Genomic DNA, 19,959 nt, shown 5'->3' with positions numbered 1-19,959 from the left:
CCTTTGATGGAAGGGCAAAGGTATTCAGTATACTTAAGTCTGCTCACAACGACTACTTTATCGATCTTCTCCAGTTTTAGCACATCGGTTCAAGAGAAAATGTGCCATAACACGCTGTTCGCTACAAATTAAATGAGGTCACGGCATATATCAATAAATTTATTTACCGTTCCATTAGCGTTTATTTGTATTGGCAACCACCGATAGCTTCCACCATTTTTATTAACTATAAAAATTTCTGAATCAGTAAAAGGATATTTGATGACATCTCATTCCGAGAAAAGATTTGAGAGACCGCTCTTAAGATTCCACGTGCAACAAATTAATTTTCTCACATTTACCCATTCGGCACTACACATGCTCAGGCGCCTATTCCCCAGGCGCCTTTGTGTCGCATTTGCGCTTGGAGGTAAATCGAGCAACTGCCTTTGATTACTGCGCGAAGGCATTTATTACTCGTTCCGCGCAGCGTGTTTCGCTTCCACGCGCCCTCCCATAGTCAAGGCTGTTGGCAATGCACAGTGTTGCAATTACTTTTACTGCCACAAAGCATTTTTATCAGCAGAATTTTATTACTGTAGTTCGCGACGCCCACTGTTTATGTGGCAAGTTACAACTTGCAACCAACTGGCGGCGGCAGCGGCGGCGGCGGCGGTGCACTGCTGGGCCGTTGTAGCTATCGCGCTCACCTTAACAATGGCGGCCTTATCAAAAGTTTTACAGTTGCGGCCGAGAAGTTTCCTTGTTACACGCTGTGGCGCTGCTATGCCATGCTCCGCGCTTGGCCGTAAAGCACAAGTTTACAGTTGTTGCATGGCCGTTGTTACAGCCTCGTAATGTGCGACATATCAGCAGCTCACATCGCTTTTGCCGCTCATTTACTAACTATTTGGCAGCCAGGTGCAAGTTTAATAACGGCTGTGACAACTATGGCAGCGCGCCGATAACGCGGGCCGCCGGCGAACAGGAATGCAATTTCCTTTTTATGGGCCATAATTTATTTCCAGCCACGGAGGGAGTGCTCAGCTGAAGGTACTCCGTGCTTGAGTTACACTAATTAGGTACAATTGTTGTTGTTGTACAGGTAATAAGGCAAGTTTCAGCCGAGGCCCTGAATGCTGTACTTCTACTTCATTTTTCGATATTTAGTCAAAACTAAATTTGCGCTACGGTTTTAATTCGAAGATGTGTGTTCAATGTTCAACTCACTTGGCCTGAAAAGCAAATGCACTCGTGGAAGAGAAATGCAGACAAATTGCTGCTGTTCACTACAGATTGGCGACGAGTCATGCTTCGGAGCATGAATACAGGTATGTGAACGCAAGGATTGATGGCCAAAATATTATCGCAGTCTTGCAAGTCTACGCCGCCAAAGAAGGCCTTTCTAAGAAGCGGGTGAAAAGAGCTCGAAAAATACAATATCCTCCTGTGGCAAGCAGCCGACGTTCAATTTCTGCACCGTCGCTCGACTTGCGGCGACAACGTGGCCTATTGATCGTTACATTTCTTTGCGGCTTGTCCGTCAGTGGGGTGCTCACGTCAGCGCCCTAGCAACGGTACCATACATGCGGCCAGAAAGCGCCCGCGAGGCATTGGCCACGTCGTCTTTCATGCGGTCTGTCCGCGAACGTAGGCGTTACGTGGCATGAAATATTTATGTGTGTATGCTGCGCTGCAGTTCAAACTACGTTCCTCAATAGACGAAGGTAATAAAAATGCACGCGAGGCTTGGCGGCGCTGTCAACGCAATATTTTTTCGCTTTAAATGCCGGCAGTTAGCGGATGTTTTATGGACCACCTTCCACATACGTGCCCCGTGATGCAAATAAGGTGCAAAGCAGTCTGCGGAATCGCTTGGAGGAGCTTTGTAGTCTCTGCAGAGAGGGCGCATATGCATTCTCATATCCGCATGCGAAGCGTACCACAGCCTTTGCTTAAGGTCTTGCGCGCATATGAAGTGTGTGTGTTTGCTGGCAAGCAATTTGCGCAAATAAACACTGGCGGCAACATTTGGACTTATTTCGCTTGGGTCCCCACAAAAAGCGCATATGCAACGTCAACGTGTGCAACTTTGTGGATCCCAATATTTCACCAGCCACCGCAAGCGCCGGCCACGTGCGTCTTCAAAGTCGTTTAATTTGCAACAGCTTTCACAGTCATTCGCCATTCAACGCAACCGCTAAGCCAAGCAGGACCACAAAACTCTCCGAAAAAAGCATACGCACGCAGTGTAGCGCCGGTTAATGCAGGCGCTTATTGGCGATATGCCCCTTTAGTGCATGGCAGATGAATGGCGGCGTCTCCTAGTTGCTTGTTCAGAAGCCCCTTAGCAAATTGCATTGAAATAGTGAACCGTAAATTGAGTGTTTTCTTCGTTCCACTCCATTTTTGAATTTATGCAGCTGCCGCGCGTCTCAATTCTTTTTCTTCTTCTTCATGCTGCAATGAAACTGGCGAAGCCAATTAAAGGATTTCTTTTCTGCTTTTAACACATATGCGTTAAACGCTCTAATTACTTCGTGGCCGTTGGTTAATCAGCAGGGCTGCTTTCTGTTTTGTTTAATTTTACCACGTTAGCGCGCCTGAAAGCATGCAATGCTCATTTTGCAGCGCCAAGGAGTCATTCACTGCGGTGGTGGTGAGCCAATTGTATTTGTGGACTATGTTCGAACGCATTAACGCACACGTCTAAGCACGATGCTATTTATATATATACGCGTATTATATATTCCTTATAAAAAGTTGATTTCTAAGATTTCTTAGAACGATTCTCTTCACAAAAATGTCGAAACAACTGCAGCTGCTGCCACAAAAGCAAAATTAAAGACTAATTACAACAGATTAGCTTAAAGAAAGACCTACTTTTCTGTTTGGGGACACTTGCAGTTCAGCTTTAAGCATTTTCATAGTGCAAACTCATAAAACTCTATCCCGATTGTAAAATCAACGCCAAAAATTAAATAAAATCATTGAAATTAAGTAATAAGGCTTCTAGAAAAGTTTTCTCGAAATCATTTTGAGGGTTTCTAACAACTGCACTACGGACGCATTTACCAAAAAGTCCATGATCTATTCGCTATAGCATTCAAATATTATATAATTATGTAATTCTTAGGTTAATGTATGTATGTAAGCTAAGCAATCACGAAACTAAGCGATATCTTCTACTTGATTATTGTAATAAATAATATTATTTCAGACATTATATTTAAAAGCAGAATCGCAATCACACGTTTGGTCTATATTTCATATTCGTATATATGCATGTAATAAAGTCAACACAGATAAATACTGATCCTTTAAATATTTATAATTTTTGCTAACAAAGCGGCGGCAAAGCGCAAAGTCATTCGCAAGAAAGTGCATAAATAGAAAATATTGCTTTCGCACCAAACCGCAGCTACTATGATATATACATATATGTATGTATGAAGTACTAAGCATCAAGCAATAAAAGCGGTTCGAGTATTGGCTACTTTAGCTGATTAATATTGTATTACGAAAATGGAAGCATGAGTCAAGTGGAAAAATAAACCAAAATCAGAATGGAAACCAAACAGAGAACAGAAATCCTATGGAAACCGAAGGCTTTGTGAGTATGCTTCAAGGTGTGGAACTCGGATTGTTGTTGCTGGTGATATTTAGGTTTGAGTATTGGATAGTGGCTGTATTGGATTTTAGTATTATTTTGTGTAGTTTTTGAGAAGTGAAGAAGTGAGCTGTGAATGGTGGCTGCGGCATGTTTAGTGGCAGGAGTTATGACGAGTGGCATTGTGTGCAAGCAGTTTGTGGGAAGTTTGTAGACTGGAAAGCCACTAGACCTTTACAGCTTGCGTAGGCTGTGTCGACGGGTTCTATGAACGCATTTCAAAAATACAGATTGTACTCTGCGGTTGCAAAAAGCTTACAAAGTAAGTCAATTCTGTTTTGAAGGGGAAAATAAATTGTGTGAAAATCGCTACAAATAGAATGTAAACAAAACCGCTACAAACGTAACGAGCATCCTCAAAATAAGAGCTACATTAAAAAATGAAAAGTAACACTGGATAAAATAGGATTTGCGGGACTTTGGAAAGCGGCAGTGTATACAAATATAATGAGGAAACTGATAACTTTATACAAATACAAACGAGCAAACTAGGAGACAGAGAGAGAGAGAGAGAGAAAAAGAAAGAGACAAGCGGAAGACACAGTTAAAAGAGAGTAAACTAATATTTTACAAGCCTCTAATTGGAGAAAAAGAGAAAGAAAATGGCACAATGGCATAAATGAAACGAAAAATTATTCACACGTGACACAGGGTGGTGCATGGAGGGGCTAACTCGAGATTAAGGAAATCTCAACGCATTCTTCAGATGCTTCGGAAATAAGTAAGTAGGAGGAAAGTATATTTTTTCTAAAACGTGTGATTTATCGCTGAACAAAAGTGATGGAATGTGTAAATCTGCATCGAACGTTTGGTGAAAGTGACAAAAGATGTCTTCAAAGTAAAAAATTTGTGGTGAGAGGAGGTAGGTGAACTGAAATAGAGCAATCATGGAAGGAATTAAACATGGCGGACCTGAACTGCTCGAGACGTCTTGCTGCGGCACCGGCAATCCACCGCTGCGTTGCTGCGCCAGCTCCTGCTGCTGCAACTGCACACCAAGTATCGGCACGGGCACCGGCGGCGGTCGCACGCCCCGTCCTGCGCGCTGCGCTGCCGCCACGGCCGTGGCTGCTATCGCGGAGAGGCCGCCCGTACTGCTGCTGCTGCCCGGACCGCCGATGATGCCGGTACGTTCCGGATAGTCAGGCACATTGACGATCTGTATGTCGGGTCCATCCGTTTTGCTGCTGCCTTGGACGGATTTGTCGGCGCTGGCGGCTACTACGCCGGTTCCCGTCGTGGACGCTGCAATATTCGCGGACTTAAGTTCGCCGGTTTGTTTGAGTACGCGATAGATTTGATCAATATCTGTGAACTCTGTTCGAGAAATGTTTGGAAATTTTGCAAAATATTGGTTCGTAAAGTTTCGGCACGAAGTGGGATGGGCGTGGCCAATTCGTAAGTTAGGTTTAAAATTTTATGATGGCAGTGGTTCCGCATTTTGTCGATTGCCAATTAGCGTTAGTCCAGTAGATATTTGTAGGATTTTTGATGAGTTTTTCAGTTCAGTGTCAGTTTTGCCCAAATAAGACGTCGTTTGTGATATAAAAATAAAAATTGCATGAGGGGTTTATGAAGAATTTGACTCACGATCGAATAAAATTATAAATACTAATTTTGCTCTTTCTTAACAAATTTGTCAAACACATGAAGTTTTGGGTAATTGAATGCGGACTGAGGAATGATTTGCTGTAAATTTTCTAGATATTCATACTTAGCTTAAAGATAGCAAAAAGAGTATTGATAAGTTATATTATGAATGATTTCATTACCGCATATCGCATTTCTATGAATTCTCAAAAGACTCTAATAATAGTTACTTCGTGATCTCTAAAACCTTCTAAGATTATAACAAGCAAAGATGTCAAACAATAATCTTCACAAAAGTGATTTAAGGTTTGTGAAACTGATTGGTATTTAATTTTTAAGAAGAAGAGTTATGAATAACGGATGTTTTGTGACCTGTCATACTATCGAGATAGCTTGACTCTTGTGAGCATCAATTTCTTTGAAAAAGTAAGGAAATATTTATCCTTAATAACGATGACCCATGTTTTCTATTTACATATACTAATGAAATTTGTGTTTTTATGATTGGATTCAAATATTCGTAGGTAGGTTAATACTTATTAACAGGGAGATCGCGGAAATTATAACTGGCATAGAAGTGAGTTCAAATCAGGAGGCAAGTTCGATGAGTTTCTTTATAGATCTTATGAACTGGGTACTCTAATCCATCGCTCTCATCTTTTCTCTCTCGATCAGTTACATGAAAGTGTTCTACGTCATTATGATAAAACTAATGCTAGCAAGTAAGAAACACTTCTAATGATCAACTACTCAAAACACTACAAAAGTTGTGCCTGGCAGAGTGCTCCTAAGATTGTGTTGGTGTACTGACCGAACCGACGAACCAAAACACTCTCGCATTTCTTTGATCGAATGCAAAAAATTTTCGCAAATACCATAGTCGGCGCCAAAATTAGAAGTGCTTTGATTGGTTTCGGTTTTCAGCTCGGCGAGTTTTCGTCTTTTCCGATTCTGTTTGTGTGTCGTGTTTGTGTTTGTGTTTGCATGTGGTTCTTGTGTTTTATATAATTGAAGAACAACAAAATTAGTGAAAATAACTCAATGCCTTCTTTTTAAATATAAAAACAAATGAAAAATTATTGGCGCAGCACACAGCAGAAAAGACAGCCGGCATGATTTTCGTACGTCATTTGTAGAACTGCTTCAAATTAACTGCCCAAAGTAAGCCAATTGAAAAAATTCTACAAAGTGAAGCTTGATTTTCCGTTAGGCACTCGTGTATTTCAATCGGGGCAGCAAAAAAATAATAGTCGCTTTGCAGAGGAGTAGTCGGCGTTTGCTTGATTAAAACGCTAATTTAGATCCACTTGCCATACAAAATAGAAACTGTATTTTGCTACATTAATTAATTGAATTCAAATCGAGTTGAAACTGGAATGCAAATCTGCGGGTTGTTGTCCAGGCTTATGGATTTGGTAGTGTACATTGATAAAATAGTAATCAGCTGATCAATTTTAATCATTCGAAAAAATTACACAATGAAGAACACAAGCAAGTATAACAGCTGATCGTTCATCGAGTCCATCGTTAATCGAGTAGCCGAGTGTGCGAAAGGCAAAACGGATTTCTCAATGCTGTACGAAAAGGCTATAAGTCATGAAGCTTTGTGGTCGACCTTGACACCTTTAGAGCAGTCAGTTGCTCAGCCAACTACCGATCGCTGGTGGCTGCTTTTCCACTGGGCGGCGCCGTGTGATAACTACGAGTTCATAAATATAGATATACATATGTATGTCTGGCCCGAGTGCCATGATTATGAGATGATTTGGTGGTATGAGCGCAATTTGAATAATATTTGGATGACGTACTGGCGATGATTAATTTCAATAAGACATGCTTTGCCAATCTAAGCAACACAGTAGACTAGACTTTATTCAATTTGTACCGGAACTATTGGATTACTTATCAATTTGGAAACTAAAACTAAAGCTCGAAAGCAATGGCCAAACATTTAAACATAAACTTGAAATTATATAATGTACATATGCTTATATATAGTATATAGATCTATATGCGCCAACTAAAGCAAGCACACGGTTGCATTTTTGCACTTTACTGTAGCCCTTTGCTTTCGTTGCTACTTCGTGTTTCTGGCGTACGAGCACATTTGCACGATTACAACCGATGAATATTTATTTGAATATACGAGTAAATATATATGTATGTATATATAGCGATAATTGGGTGTGACTTTGGTCATAATTTGGGTGTTTGTCATTCAGCGAGCCAATCGATTCTGTTTGTGTGTGTGTGTGTGTCTGTGAATGCAGCACCTACGAATGTACGCAATCAAAACAAAGCAAATTACTCTGCAATAATAATTTCTACGATAAAGTATTCTTCTCGTTTTATGCTCGTTATGCTTTGCTGTTGTGTAATCATCTATTTTTTTTTTTTTGTTTTTTTTTTTTGTTTTTTTAATTGGTGATTTTCTTTCGTATACCTAATTGCGCGATGCGATCGATGAACGGCACTTTCTGGCGGAATTTTCGATTTCCGATTGTTTGATTTGCATTGGGCGACGCCGGCAACGCGTTCTCTTCGTCGGCTAGTGTTTGCTGCTGTTGCTGCGGTGGCTTTGATTGTAGCGCGAGTGGCGGTGGCGGCGTTGGCGCCCTTATGCCCTCCTCAGCCGGTCCTTGAATATTGCAATTGATGGAATTTTGTACTTAGTTTAGTTACACACGGGTTATTCTCCGTCTGATATGGAGTGTATGAGAGGCAATTTGCCGGGAGGATTACGAACGACTTAAGTGACCTGGGTTAGCTCCAGAGGTATTTACCGCAACAAACAAAAGCAAACTTTTCCATATTTTAGTACTTAAGATTAATTTAATTTGATTGTTGTTTAACAGTTATTCGAATAAAAAAATCATAAATAATTAAAAAAATAAAACCGTTAACCGTTAAATTGCTTTAAAAAACCGTATGCCACCTTTCCAGATCTCTTATGACGTTCTTTCGGCAGATCGCTTAAATCATTCGTTTTCTGTTTTGCTTTCCAATTTTAAGTTTATGAAAAACAAGTTGTGTGTTTTTTTATTTTCTAAGAAATTAGTTCGTGCATGAGATTTGTAATCAGTTCAATCGAAAATATAAATCAGAATAAGAAACGAGACAAAAATGCGAGTGTATGTTTGGCGTATAACTGTAAGATATATATTTTTGTGCAAGAATTTCCTTGGATCCTAAAGTCACTACAACAAACGCGCCACCTTCGACGTTTCTCGAAATCAAATTTCAACATTTTGTCCCTAAGTATTTACAGTTAGTTTGGCAGCGCACTGACTCCGAGTAAAATATTTCACGAACGCGTGTTGTTTCTGCGCTTTCATTCAAGTGTTTCCGCTGAAATTGGCTGCCAAGTGCGCTACAACTTCTTGGCCGAGCAGTTTGAGCTCACAGTTTCCCTCGCCGTTTCCGCTTTTTGCTCGAAAAGGAAACTTAGTTGCGTGTGTTGCACGGCTGCCGTGCTGCCAAGCACACAAAAGCGTCAATCAGCAGCAAATCAGATTGTCACAATTGATTTGTCTGCTCATCAGAACTCACACCGCCAACGCTCTCCTAACATATCTATCCATTTAGTGCATGGTGAAGAGCATCTTCTAGCTAAATTTAAGTGTGTCGAGTGTGATATGGTTGAAGGGAAGTGTTTGAGGATCCAATTGGCAATGCGATAAAGTTGCTGCAACGAAGCTCAATCAAAATTGAAAGGCGGGAGCTTGACAGTCGAATCAAAGCGACTTCTGTGGCTTCTTTCGTTGCACCGGAGCTCCCTGCTTAACGCATATTTGCTGGGATTAGAGGGCTCTAGTCTTAAAAGCAATATTTCCATTAAATATGTTCTTAAAGGGAAGCGTTTCTCATGCTCAAAACTCGAGAGAAACATTATGTTACTGACGTTGTTGTCTTGAATCTATTTCTGCTAGCGTTTTCCACAATTCTACCGCTCTGAGTGTGGGCAATGCAATTGCTTTAATGGCACTTAAACAAAGTAAATCAACAGCGATGGAGGAAAGGCAAGAAGGCGCTCAAAAAGAATTCGATGGAAATGAGCTTTTGCCAACTGAATGCTCCACACGCCACTCCTGGCCCCGCCCGCGCCGCCCATTGCATGGGTAAATGCTCAGCAATCAATCCGGCACTTGAACGTGTTTTCTGCGGGGAAAATTCATAGGCCAGCCTCGTCTTTTACAATTATAATGCAAATAAGAAAGGGCGAAAGAAAGGCGAGGAAGTTGCATCAAAAGTACACAACAAAGAGGGGGAGGGGGCGGGGAGAAAGCAAATAATGTTGCAATAAGAAATTGCAATTGCTCAAAGTTGTCTTTGCAAGAAAAATAAAGCAGAACAGATTGGATTCCGATTGTTTTTTCTAGCAAGTACATGTGGCTGGGTAAACAATGAGAGAAATCACTTGCTTTCGCCTCGCACCGGCTTCGTGGCAGGCACGCTCTGCTGCAAGACAATGCCTTAGAAATTCATATTTTTTCGGTTTGATTTTCTTTCTTTCGCTTGCCAGCATGGCTGTTGAGCCGTTGTAACGGTAAATATTGTCGGCATATGACAATGCAAATTGAAAGGAAAGCCTCGGAGAGGGCGGAGAGCGTTTCGTTAGTGGAAAGCGATGCAAATTTCATAAGTATGCAAGCGATGGGAAATATGTCAAATGCAATTGAGGGCTTGAGTTTCTTTCGATTAAAGATTCGCCAGTGCAAATATTCAAATGAGTATGAACTTGATAAATCGGACAGTAAGTTCTTTTTTTAGTGAATCTATGTGCGAGTTCGGAATGGATTGTAGTTGCACTGCGCGAGAATTCTTATTTCAGGCCAAGGATGCGGATGCAACCTAAGCTCAAGTTCTTCGCGCTTCGATATTGGAGTACCTCCTCCTTGTTTTCCAATTATCTGATAGCACTTTGTTAATGATGTAGTATCTTCTTTGATGTTGCGCTCTCTGTGAACTTAATACGAGTATTTTCCCACCGCTTCTTCTACTTGAGACTTAAATAAAATTGCATTGCCGTAAACCTTATTCGATTACTCACAGGAATTTCTTTCTCTATAATGTCGCTAGAATCTTTGTTTGTTGGTCCCTACACTTGAGTTGTCTAGTCACATAGGCCTCTCAATAAATGTGACTTTCAAAAAATTTATATTTATGTTCTAGGAAAACCCAGGTTTGATTACCAATATTTGATCTACGAATGTAAGAGATATGAAAATTTAGTGTTCAAAATACTTAGTTAACTGTTAAATAGAAAAAAATGACTATTCGATTGGTGATGGACTTATCATTAGTAATTTCGGATATATACATATGTGACAGCTCCTTATGTGTTGATGGCCACAGATTTTTCTTTTACTTATTCTTACTTGAAAAAAATTTTGTTTTATATTTATTATTATTCGTTAATAGATCTCAGGCATAAAGTTTCCAAGGCACGTAACTCTAACCTACAATTCGATGTACACACATAATTGGAAGAGTAACATAAAAGTGGGTTAAGGATACTGTGTGAGGGCACTCAGCTAAGTAGTAGAGTTTCTAACAAGTTATGATAGATTTTGGCTAATTTCAGAAGCTAAGCTATAGTTAAGCTTATAATAAAGGAAAAAAAGAGTTACATTTTCAAAAAAAAAAAAACAAATTGCCGATTAACATAATGAAAAGAAAACAAAAGATAAGAGAAGGTGAAAATTTTTAGGAAAAAAGACATAACCTTCAAAAAATAGTTGTTTTGTGTAAATAATGTATTGGCAAATAGCTGAAGAAATCGTGAAACATCCGTAGCTTTTTGCTAAAAACTATGAAGCTCTATGTCATACAACCCTAAATCTTCAAGAGGAAACCGCGCCGCCTATTGGCTGGGATATACTTCGACTTCTGACTCGAGGAACCCAACTGAGCATAAGCTCGCTACTTTCTTTCTTGTTCGTTTAGTTGCTATTGTTGTAACAGCTTTTGTCAACTTATTCACAAATACGCTGCTTTTCGTACAACAACAAACTGCCCTTTAATTACCCCCGCTACGGTTAAGCAAATATTAGTGCAACATATTAGTGGAGGTGTCGGCAATCAACATTGGCAACGTTCAGAACTCACTTTCTTCCTCGACATCGACGCGGTTCTCCAGCTCCGAAGTGCTCTTCTGTCGGCGCAGTAGCTTCTGCTTCGGCTGGCAGCGCGGCAGTTGAGATGCGCAGTCGCCATGGGCGTTCAGTTTGCAAATGCGGCAGCGTAGTCCCTGACGTGTGTGGCCTGCGGGCAAAAAACAATTATTTTAAATCGACATGTGTGCCTTAGCATAATTAACGGTAGTTTGTTTTATGTGTGCGCTTGCGCAATGGCTTACCTCTTAATATTTGTGAACAGACGTCGCAGGCGGTTATCTTCTTGTAGGTGTACTCCTGCAGGTGGTGGCTGCCATCCTCGTTGGGACGCAGCGGCTGTGAGGACGAGCCGGCGGCTCCATTGCGCCTAAATTGTCGAGCAAATCACAAGAGAATGGAAGCAGAATTAGTGAATATATAACATATGTTCGAAAAATATGGATCTCGCAGACGACTGGACTGGACAAATGAGTGTTAATAAAGCGATAAACAAGTAAAAAGAAATGGAAGACAAAAACTATGGAAAAATTCAATTAAACATATAAGTTTAGCTTAGAGTGAAGACACTTAACCAATACCAATCGAGAACAACATATAATGAAGTCGAAATTGATGTAGAATTTAAAAACAATAGGAGCTTGATAAAAGATCCTCAGAAGAGACTCTTATATTTCATGTTTACAAGTACAAAATCGAGTAGCAATTTTTCTCTACTTTTCATTTTCAGTTGGAACTTGAAAGCAACCGAAAATTTATTCATCTTCATCGATTTTGTTATATCATTCTTTGAAAATCATGACCCTGTTACCTAAAAATTGGTCTCCGGTCTAAGGCGCAATATTTAATTCTGTTTGCTGCTCAGTACCGATTCTCTACATCTCTCAAAACATTATAATAAATAAACAAAAGTGCCTTTTCCATTCACTTCATGGCAAGCCTGGTTCTTGAAGCTCCGTAATACTCACCCAGGATACGGAGTTTGCTAAAGTAAGCATCTTCAGAGCTCCCGTTATAAAATACATTGGAAATATTTGTTTTGCTCTAATAATCCGTAAGGACTTGAAATTGTAACATTTGTGTGCTCTGTTACGTATACGCCATGGCACACATATGTACTAAAGCACGTGCACGTAAGCTCAGCGTTTTTTTGGCGACTGTCGGTCACAGGACGATCGATCAATTAGCTTGCAAAATGAATGGGGATTTAAAATAACGGATGAGCGAGAAAATAAGAGCCAATCACACACAGACATACATACAATATATTGAATTAAGCGAAAGTGGCAAATGGCAACAACAATATGAGAATTGTAAACAATAACAAGTCGTAGTGCAAAAAATGCTGCAAAGAGAAGCAGCGTGAAATGAAAATGAAGCAGTTGCAGCAGCGGTGAAACTGTCACAGAAACGGCAGCAGCAACAACAACGCTATCGGTTGCAGCAACAACAGTGGCAATGATAATTGTTAAACTGACAAATTGGCCAGCGAGTGGAAAAAAGTAAAGTGGAAATGTGGCACGTTGCCACCGAAGCCACCGCTGCCACCGACACCCGTCCGCGAAGCAGCGCGCTCGCATACTTCCCGAAAGCATGTAAACGCAACGGTGTATACGAAATGTCATTTACTTGTATCAGTGCGCGTTTGTGTGTGTGTCAGCGATATGTTTGCGTGTCATGTTAACGGACAATATCCAATTACTGATTGCCTATCTGCGCTTACACACACATACACACATACTCCCGTATATAAAAAGTGCAAGTGGCAACAGATCGAGGCATTCGCAAGTGTATTTGAGTATGCATGTGTGTGTGTGGACGCCCGTCTGCAATTATTGACTTTGCGATGCAGCGTGCTGCGTCTCACATACACACATGTAAGTATTGTGCATGTGTAAATATGTGTTTACTAAGGCATTGTGCATGCTCTGCGCTGATTTTATCGGCTTGACGCTGCAATATTTTACCAGCATTGCCAAATATGCACAAAATAAAATTCATCCCATCTGATTTCGAAGTTGATTGCTTTACTTTACAATCCTTTTACATTTCCAAAAGATGTGAAAGTAATTTATTTAAGGGCATAAGAGCAAATGTAACAAGTAGCCTAAGTGAAGCAAGCAATCGGAAAAAATAGCCAGAACTGATCAACAAAAAGGGCTTTGTCTTCCATCAGGACAACACTAGACCAGACACACCTTTGAATACTCGGCAAAAACTGGGAGAGCTTGGCTAGGAATTTTTGATGCATCCACCATATAGCCTTGATCTTGCCCCATCGGACCACCATTTGTTTCGAGCAATGCAGAACTCCCTTAATGGAGGAAAGGTGGATTCAAGAGAAGCCTATGAAAATTACTTGTCGCATCTTTTCGCCGAGAAACTAGGAAAGTTTTACACTGATGGAATAATGTCTCTAGCGAAAGAATGTCAAAAGGTGGTCGACCAAAATGATACATATTTGGTTCATTAAAGTTCATTATAAATATAAAACAAAATAAGTAGGATTTTGATTAGAAATACGAAAGGACTCTTTTGACTACCCAATAATTTGAATTTTGAAAAATATTTTTGAATAGTTAAATTTAAAAATATTTATAAAAAGAAATTATTTAGTTTATTTCTAGTTTAAAACGCTCTTTTAAATGTTTATTTGTGGTAAATATTTTCATGACCGTTATTCTTAAGTAAAATAATCAGGAATTGAATGCAAGTGATCTGCGGTTGGGAGGCTCTTATCGGCATACGTTATTTAAAACTTATATTCTTTTGCGCTCATCATCCTATAACAAAATTATTTAAATTAATTAATTCATAATCCGAGGCAGTTGTCAATTGCAAATGGCAGTTGTTACACAAGTGACACAACATAAGTGAATTGCTAATTAATTCAATTGAAACAAATTAATTTTGCACCATTAGTTTACAGTTGGCCGCTGAACAATTGTAGAATAACTGTTTTCCATATTACACTTTTTGTACGGAAAATATTGTAGAGGAGAATTCTGAATTTAATAACTCTTTAAAATGAAATGCAAATAACTGCTCATTTGCGCATCCGCCCACACACACATGCGCCCATCCTCGGGCATAACTGTATCGCCGCAGCGAAGTGTAAAAAATATTTCATTTCACTTTCGCTCAACACCCAAAAGATCTTGTTTTCATTGCCAATTACTTTCATACGCTTCCGCTTACATGAGCAATAACAATTTATTTAACCATAATGCTCGCACACACCCATACACACACTCGCACGCACTGCCGCTCGTGTTATTTACGCTGTGTAAATGTGTGCGTAAAGCAATATTTATTGCACAAACACGCCTGCATATGCGCTGTGCATGTCTGTGCGCGTCTGTGCATGTGCACGTGCGCTTGCTTATCATTAATTTGCTGGCATTTTACGCTCCGTGCACCGTGGCGTATACGCAACCAATTTCGAACGCAGTTTATTCATTTTGCATTACTGCAGACACTCACACACACACTGACACGCACACATGCACAAGTACACGTCCTTCCGTTGCTGACACGCTTTCCATTGCTGCTGTTGTTGTTGTTGCCATTGGGCTTTGTACTGCTCATTGTCGGCATCATAACGCTGTTGTTGGTTGTATTGTTTTTGCTTTATTATTATTGCAATTGTTGCGCGCTTTTGTTGTTATTGTTTGATGTCTTCTTCATTTGCATTGCTACCGCGATTTTCATTTCATGTATGCGTTGTTGTTGTTGCTTCTGTATTGTTGCAAATTCATAACTGTAGTTTTTATCTAGTTAGATGCGCCTTGTCCGCCGCTTTGTTTATTCGCCGCTGTCCATTCACAAAGCGCGTTCCTAAATGCATACAACAGCTCGATCTCAGCCGATTGCACACACACACACACGAGGAACACACGAGGCACACATATGCATGTGCGTGTGTGAGTTGGCGAGCGCTCGGTCATTGGTCCATTTCGGTGGGCCCGTTCGTCTGCGAACGAGTTGTCTATTCCGCCGACACTACCACTAATTGTTGTTGTTGTTGTTTATAGTTTCATTGTTGATGTTTGCATTGCATTATTTGCTCGTTGAATTGGAGCTTCGGCAACGAAATATGAACAAACTGAAACAAACGCTGCCAAATGCGTATTTACAAACTCATTTACCCAGCGTAAAACAGTAGGACTTGATGTGAGCTTGTTCCAATCCGCAACTAGTACGATGCAGGCCAGTTTGTTGCACAGGCCGCAGTTGGATTTTCAATTTATTGTATTCTTGTAACTTCATCCGCACAGAAAATTGTTCTAAGGACTATCTTTTGCTCCCTTTATTACACTAATTAACGGCATTTGCGGTCGGAGCAGACCGCTACCATTTCCCCTAACTCATCAACGAAACTTCGCTGTGAAACAAAGAGTTTTAGTTTTGAATGGGAAATGTAAGGTGTGGACTACTCAGTTGAATGACGACTAGTCTCCGCTAAGTGAAATGTATTTGTCACCGTTTACACACCAACAAACATCTACAATACTGAAATAACTCGATGTTTACACAAATTCTGAGCGCTTCTAAATTTATTACGTTTTATTTGCCAAATGCCAAGCACACACACGCACATTCAGTCGGCCACACACTTACTTATGTATAAGATTCATATGCAAGTTTGCATGTATGTGTGAGGCATATGTTGTTTTGATATCTGCCTGCCTAACGGCCTGTTTATTTGGCCATTCATGCGCGTCTTGTTATCCAGCAATTGGGATATTTATTCTGTATTTTATATGCAACTCTCACTTGCCTTGTAACGATGAAGACTCAGCACTTTTAATGAGTCTTAGAGTGAGCGAAATGAAAATTTGAAACATTTATGCACCAAACTTCTCATCGAGCTCATCCGCGCAAAAAGTTTGAGCTTTATTTCTGGGATTCCTGTGCTGCTGTGTTAAAAGGCAGTGACCTGAGCTTCATTTTCCAGCATCCTTAAACAAAGTCGAAACAATTAATTCCAAAATTCATTAAAATCTCCGATTTGAATGGCAGAAATGTTTCAGAATTTTTAATATTTTCAAACAACAAGCTAAAAGTGACTTCTTTGCATTATTTAATAAATATAAATTCCTTTGTAATGCAGATTTCCTTAAGGGAACTAAAGAATCAAGTTTTGCGTTAAACCTCAACTCTACATTGGTTACACTTGAGGCTTAGTAGTGAAATGCCATCCATTCAATTGACTAAATGGGTGCAAAGCGCCGAGGACACAAGCTTACCACAATCGAATCAGAATCGAGAACTTCGAGGCACCTTTCGTGAACAATCGAGACTATGGTCTTGCACGGGCGCAGCTCAACTTTTCGCTGCTTTCTTCTTGCTATCGTGCACCAGTCTTTTTGAAAAAAGCCCAAACCGGTTGTCATAAAGCTTACACGTAAAAAATAATAAAAGCAAACACTTCAAGAAACTCGAAACCTCAAACGCAAAAAACTTAAATAAACTTGCAAAATGATTTGAATGAAAATGCGAAAAAGAAGTAAATACAATGAACGAATTATTAGATACAGTATATGCTTATAAGAGAGATTCCAATATAATTATAGCAAATTCCTATGGAATTCTAAAGTAAAATGGAAGATTTAAGAAACAAGCGACGCTTGTGACGTCGGTTAGCGCACACACGTACTACCTACGAACATGAGTTGTACATGAGTCGTGGCTATGAAAAATTCAAGAGAAATACGAAATAGTTCAGCATTGGCAAATCTGCTCATCTACCATAAATGTTGTCTAAATAAATATATCCAAGGATAATATGTACAAGAGTTGGGTGTGTTGGAGGAGGGGCAGCTCTTCGTAAGAGATTTGGGGGAGAAGGAGATGCGAGGGTTGGGCGTGCTTGCATTTCTACTGAAATATTTTAACATCTTTAATAAATCGCTTTAGTTGGATAAATGGGTAACTGTTAATGTGTGTCTAACTAGAGTGTAGGAGATAAATTCCAACATTACAAACATACTTGTGGTTTTTGTTTTATGTACAACTACTGACATAACTACATAGTCTACATACGTACAAACTTCGTGGACGAAACAAAACCGAAAGGAATTAAATACGTATTTGTTGTTGCTGGATATTTTACTTTTTTAATTCGGAAGAATTTACACGCTGTTGGCAGGAGGAGCTGGAGTGGAACTGAACTAGAGGCTCATATACACGAAAGCGGGTTGGGGAGTTTGCGGAGGTATGGGCGCTAGGAGGCATGTGTTAACATCTACAGTTAGTCATGTGCACTTAGGTATGTGAATTTACAATTACTTTTATATGATTTGAGTTTTGTCTCTGTCAGTGTAGAATATTTCGAGCTAACCTTAGAAACTTATTCACATTACGAATGAACTTAGCGTTTGCAAAGTTAGTAGAAGTTGATCTAAAGGTTCCAAAGGGTTGTGCAATTACAGAACAACAAAAAATAATTAAGTGCTCTTAATCACTTGGTTGAAACCACATCTTAACCCCGATCATTTTATAAACTCCCGATTGACGTATGTGAGCAGAGAAAAGTGAGTGCGACCCTCAGCTTCTCGGAGAGGTTGAAATAATTACAAACAGCTGTGCCTGATCTGAAAGCACTAAGGACAGTAGTATATTCTAGTTTCGAAATGTCGGCTTTTCACCGCTATTGAAGGGCAAGTGAAGCGCTTCTCTGCATGTGGTGGAGCTTCTGCTTGGAAGATTTACTGCAGATACGCCCTTACAGCTCGTAATATTAATTTTTCATTCTATTGAATATACTCGTACGGAGACCAAAATGAGAAGCCATCTGCGATTTATGCAGCATCTATTCGCATAAATCCTTTAAGCAAGCAAAATATATTTCCAAATTCAGTTCTTTGTTTGTTCGCTGTTTGTTGTTGTTTGCGCACACATGTATGTGCTCATATTGCTCGTATTTGCTGGAGGCAAACAAACAGACAACTCAAGCCGAGTCGAGTAAAAAGCAAACGAAAACTCACATGTGTACATATGTATGTATGTATGTGCTCATGAAGGCGAACAAAAAAAAAAGCGAAGAAAAAATGTTGAAAACTTTTTCGGGAAATGCGAAAACTTTTGTGATTTACTTTTGCTCCTTGGCTTCGGTACTTCTTCATTCTTCTGTCGTGTCGCCCACGCCGCCTGCAATCCCTCGACCGAGTCCAACTTTTAAGTGCCACCAACTCTGCGCCACTTTTTCATATTTGCCTTCTGCTTTGTCTTTCGAAACTGGCGCGCTCCGTTGTGCGCTCACCGATTTCCGTGAATGTCTCGTTGACTGCGCCCTCTCCTCCCCTCTCTCGTACGGAACTTAATATTTATGTTTGCAATTCAACATGTTGGATAATCCGTCTTTCCCCACTTTTGCTTAACACTTTGGTGTCTGACTCCAAGTTGGAAGCTTTATGGAGTTGTTAAGTTCGCGCCGAAGCATTACAACAAATAAGACAGAGACCGAATATATTTTGAAAATGGGCCCACCACTTTCGGGCTTTTGGTTCATTGACTTTGCGCTACTAAATAAATATCATAAGCGGGAGAGAAATGGAATGAAATAATAACGAAGAAGGTGATGCTTGCCATAAGGCTCTGCCTTTGTGTGAGGTCACCTTTAGGCTGGCGGCATTACCTGTAAGCTCAAAGTAATTTCGCTGCATGAAGTTCGGAGGGTATGCCAAACAAAATTTTGTTTATGAAAGGGACTTTAAGCGTCGTAGCTTGCAATATTTTTGGTTGAAAGTGCCGAAAATAGATTTGCGAAATTTTCAAATTGTTTCAACTGAAAACAAGACCAAAAACTTTCGAGAAATTAGTACTAAGAGGCAGCTGTTCCCAACTTTTGTTCATGAGTTTCACAATGGACCTGCTAAAGGTCTAGGTGCATCGTCAGACAGCCACTTTACCTAGCAATCTACCTTAAGTTCGAAATAACAGTAAATACAACTTCCTGCGTATTTTTTGTCTCTCTCTCACTTACTCTCATAACTGGCGGAAATGTGTTCAAGTAAATTTGCAGGGAGAACTCAGCGCCGTGTTCAATTAAGAGTGTAATTTTGTTAGCCGAACGTGACGGGAATTGATTATCCGTCGCTGCTGCTGCACAGCCACCTTTACTTATATATTAATTTAAATTAAACTCGCCTTTGATTATATTTGTATACATAAGCAATAACGAAGGCAAGGAAGGATCAACAAGGAGTTTAAAAGGAGTCATTTCATTCAACAAATTATTTCAAAAACTATATTTAGATAGGCCAACAGTTCGGAGGAGGCTACAGGAGCTAATAATTTTCTAAGGTAAATTATTGGTAGATTTACAAGGAAAATAACTTCGATCTGTGTGTGTGCAAATGCAATTTCATTTATACAGGTTAGTAGGTGAGGACAATTCGGGACATTAGACAATACATATGATTATATAGCAACAACAAATACTTAAGCTTAAGAGTAAATGTTTAGGGGACGGGAGAGAAGTGACCACTCGCACACACAGACATACATATTTACAAAAAGGTGATCGAATTTGGAATTTTAAGCTGTGTATATGATCATGGGATTTTCAAGGATCGTGTCAACCAATTTTCGGGGAAGCATGCG

The 19,959-nt window shown here is 39.9% G+C and overlaps 1 protein-coding gene across 1 annotated transcript in view; it reads right to left on the bottom strand.

Moving 5' to 3' along the window:
* LOC105230717 (uncharacterized) overlaps nucleotides 1-19,959 on the bottom strand; it is a 196,429-nt gene that overhangs the window by 24,169 nt on the left and 152,301 nt on the right. The window contains 4 exon segments of the mRNA XM_049453375.1: nucleotides 4,562-4,894; nucleotides 7,683-7,877; nucleotides 11,348-11,503; nucleotides 11,598-11,722. Of these exon segments, the coding sequence (XP_049309332.1) occupies nucleotides 4,562-4,894; nucleotides 7,683-7,877; nucleotides 11,348-11,503; nucleotides 11,598-11,722 (809 nt within the window).

Source organism: Bactrocera dorsalis, chromosome 3 (assembly GCF_023373825.1).
Source record: "Bactrocera dorsalis isolate Fly_Bdor chromosome 3, ASM2337382v1, whole genome shotgun sequence".
Classification (NCBI taxonomy): domain Eukaryota; kingdom Metazoa; phylum Arthropoda; class Insecta; order Diptera; family Tephritidae; genus Bactrocera; species Bactrocera dorsalis.
The sequence above is the reverse complement of the archived record's forward strand: the minus strand, read 5'-3'. Positions and strand labels throughout refer to the sequence as shown.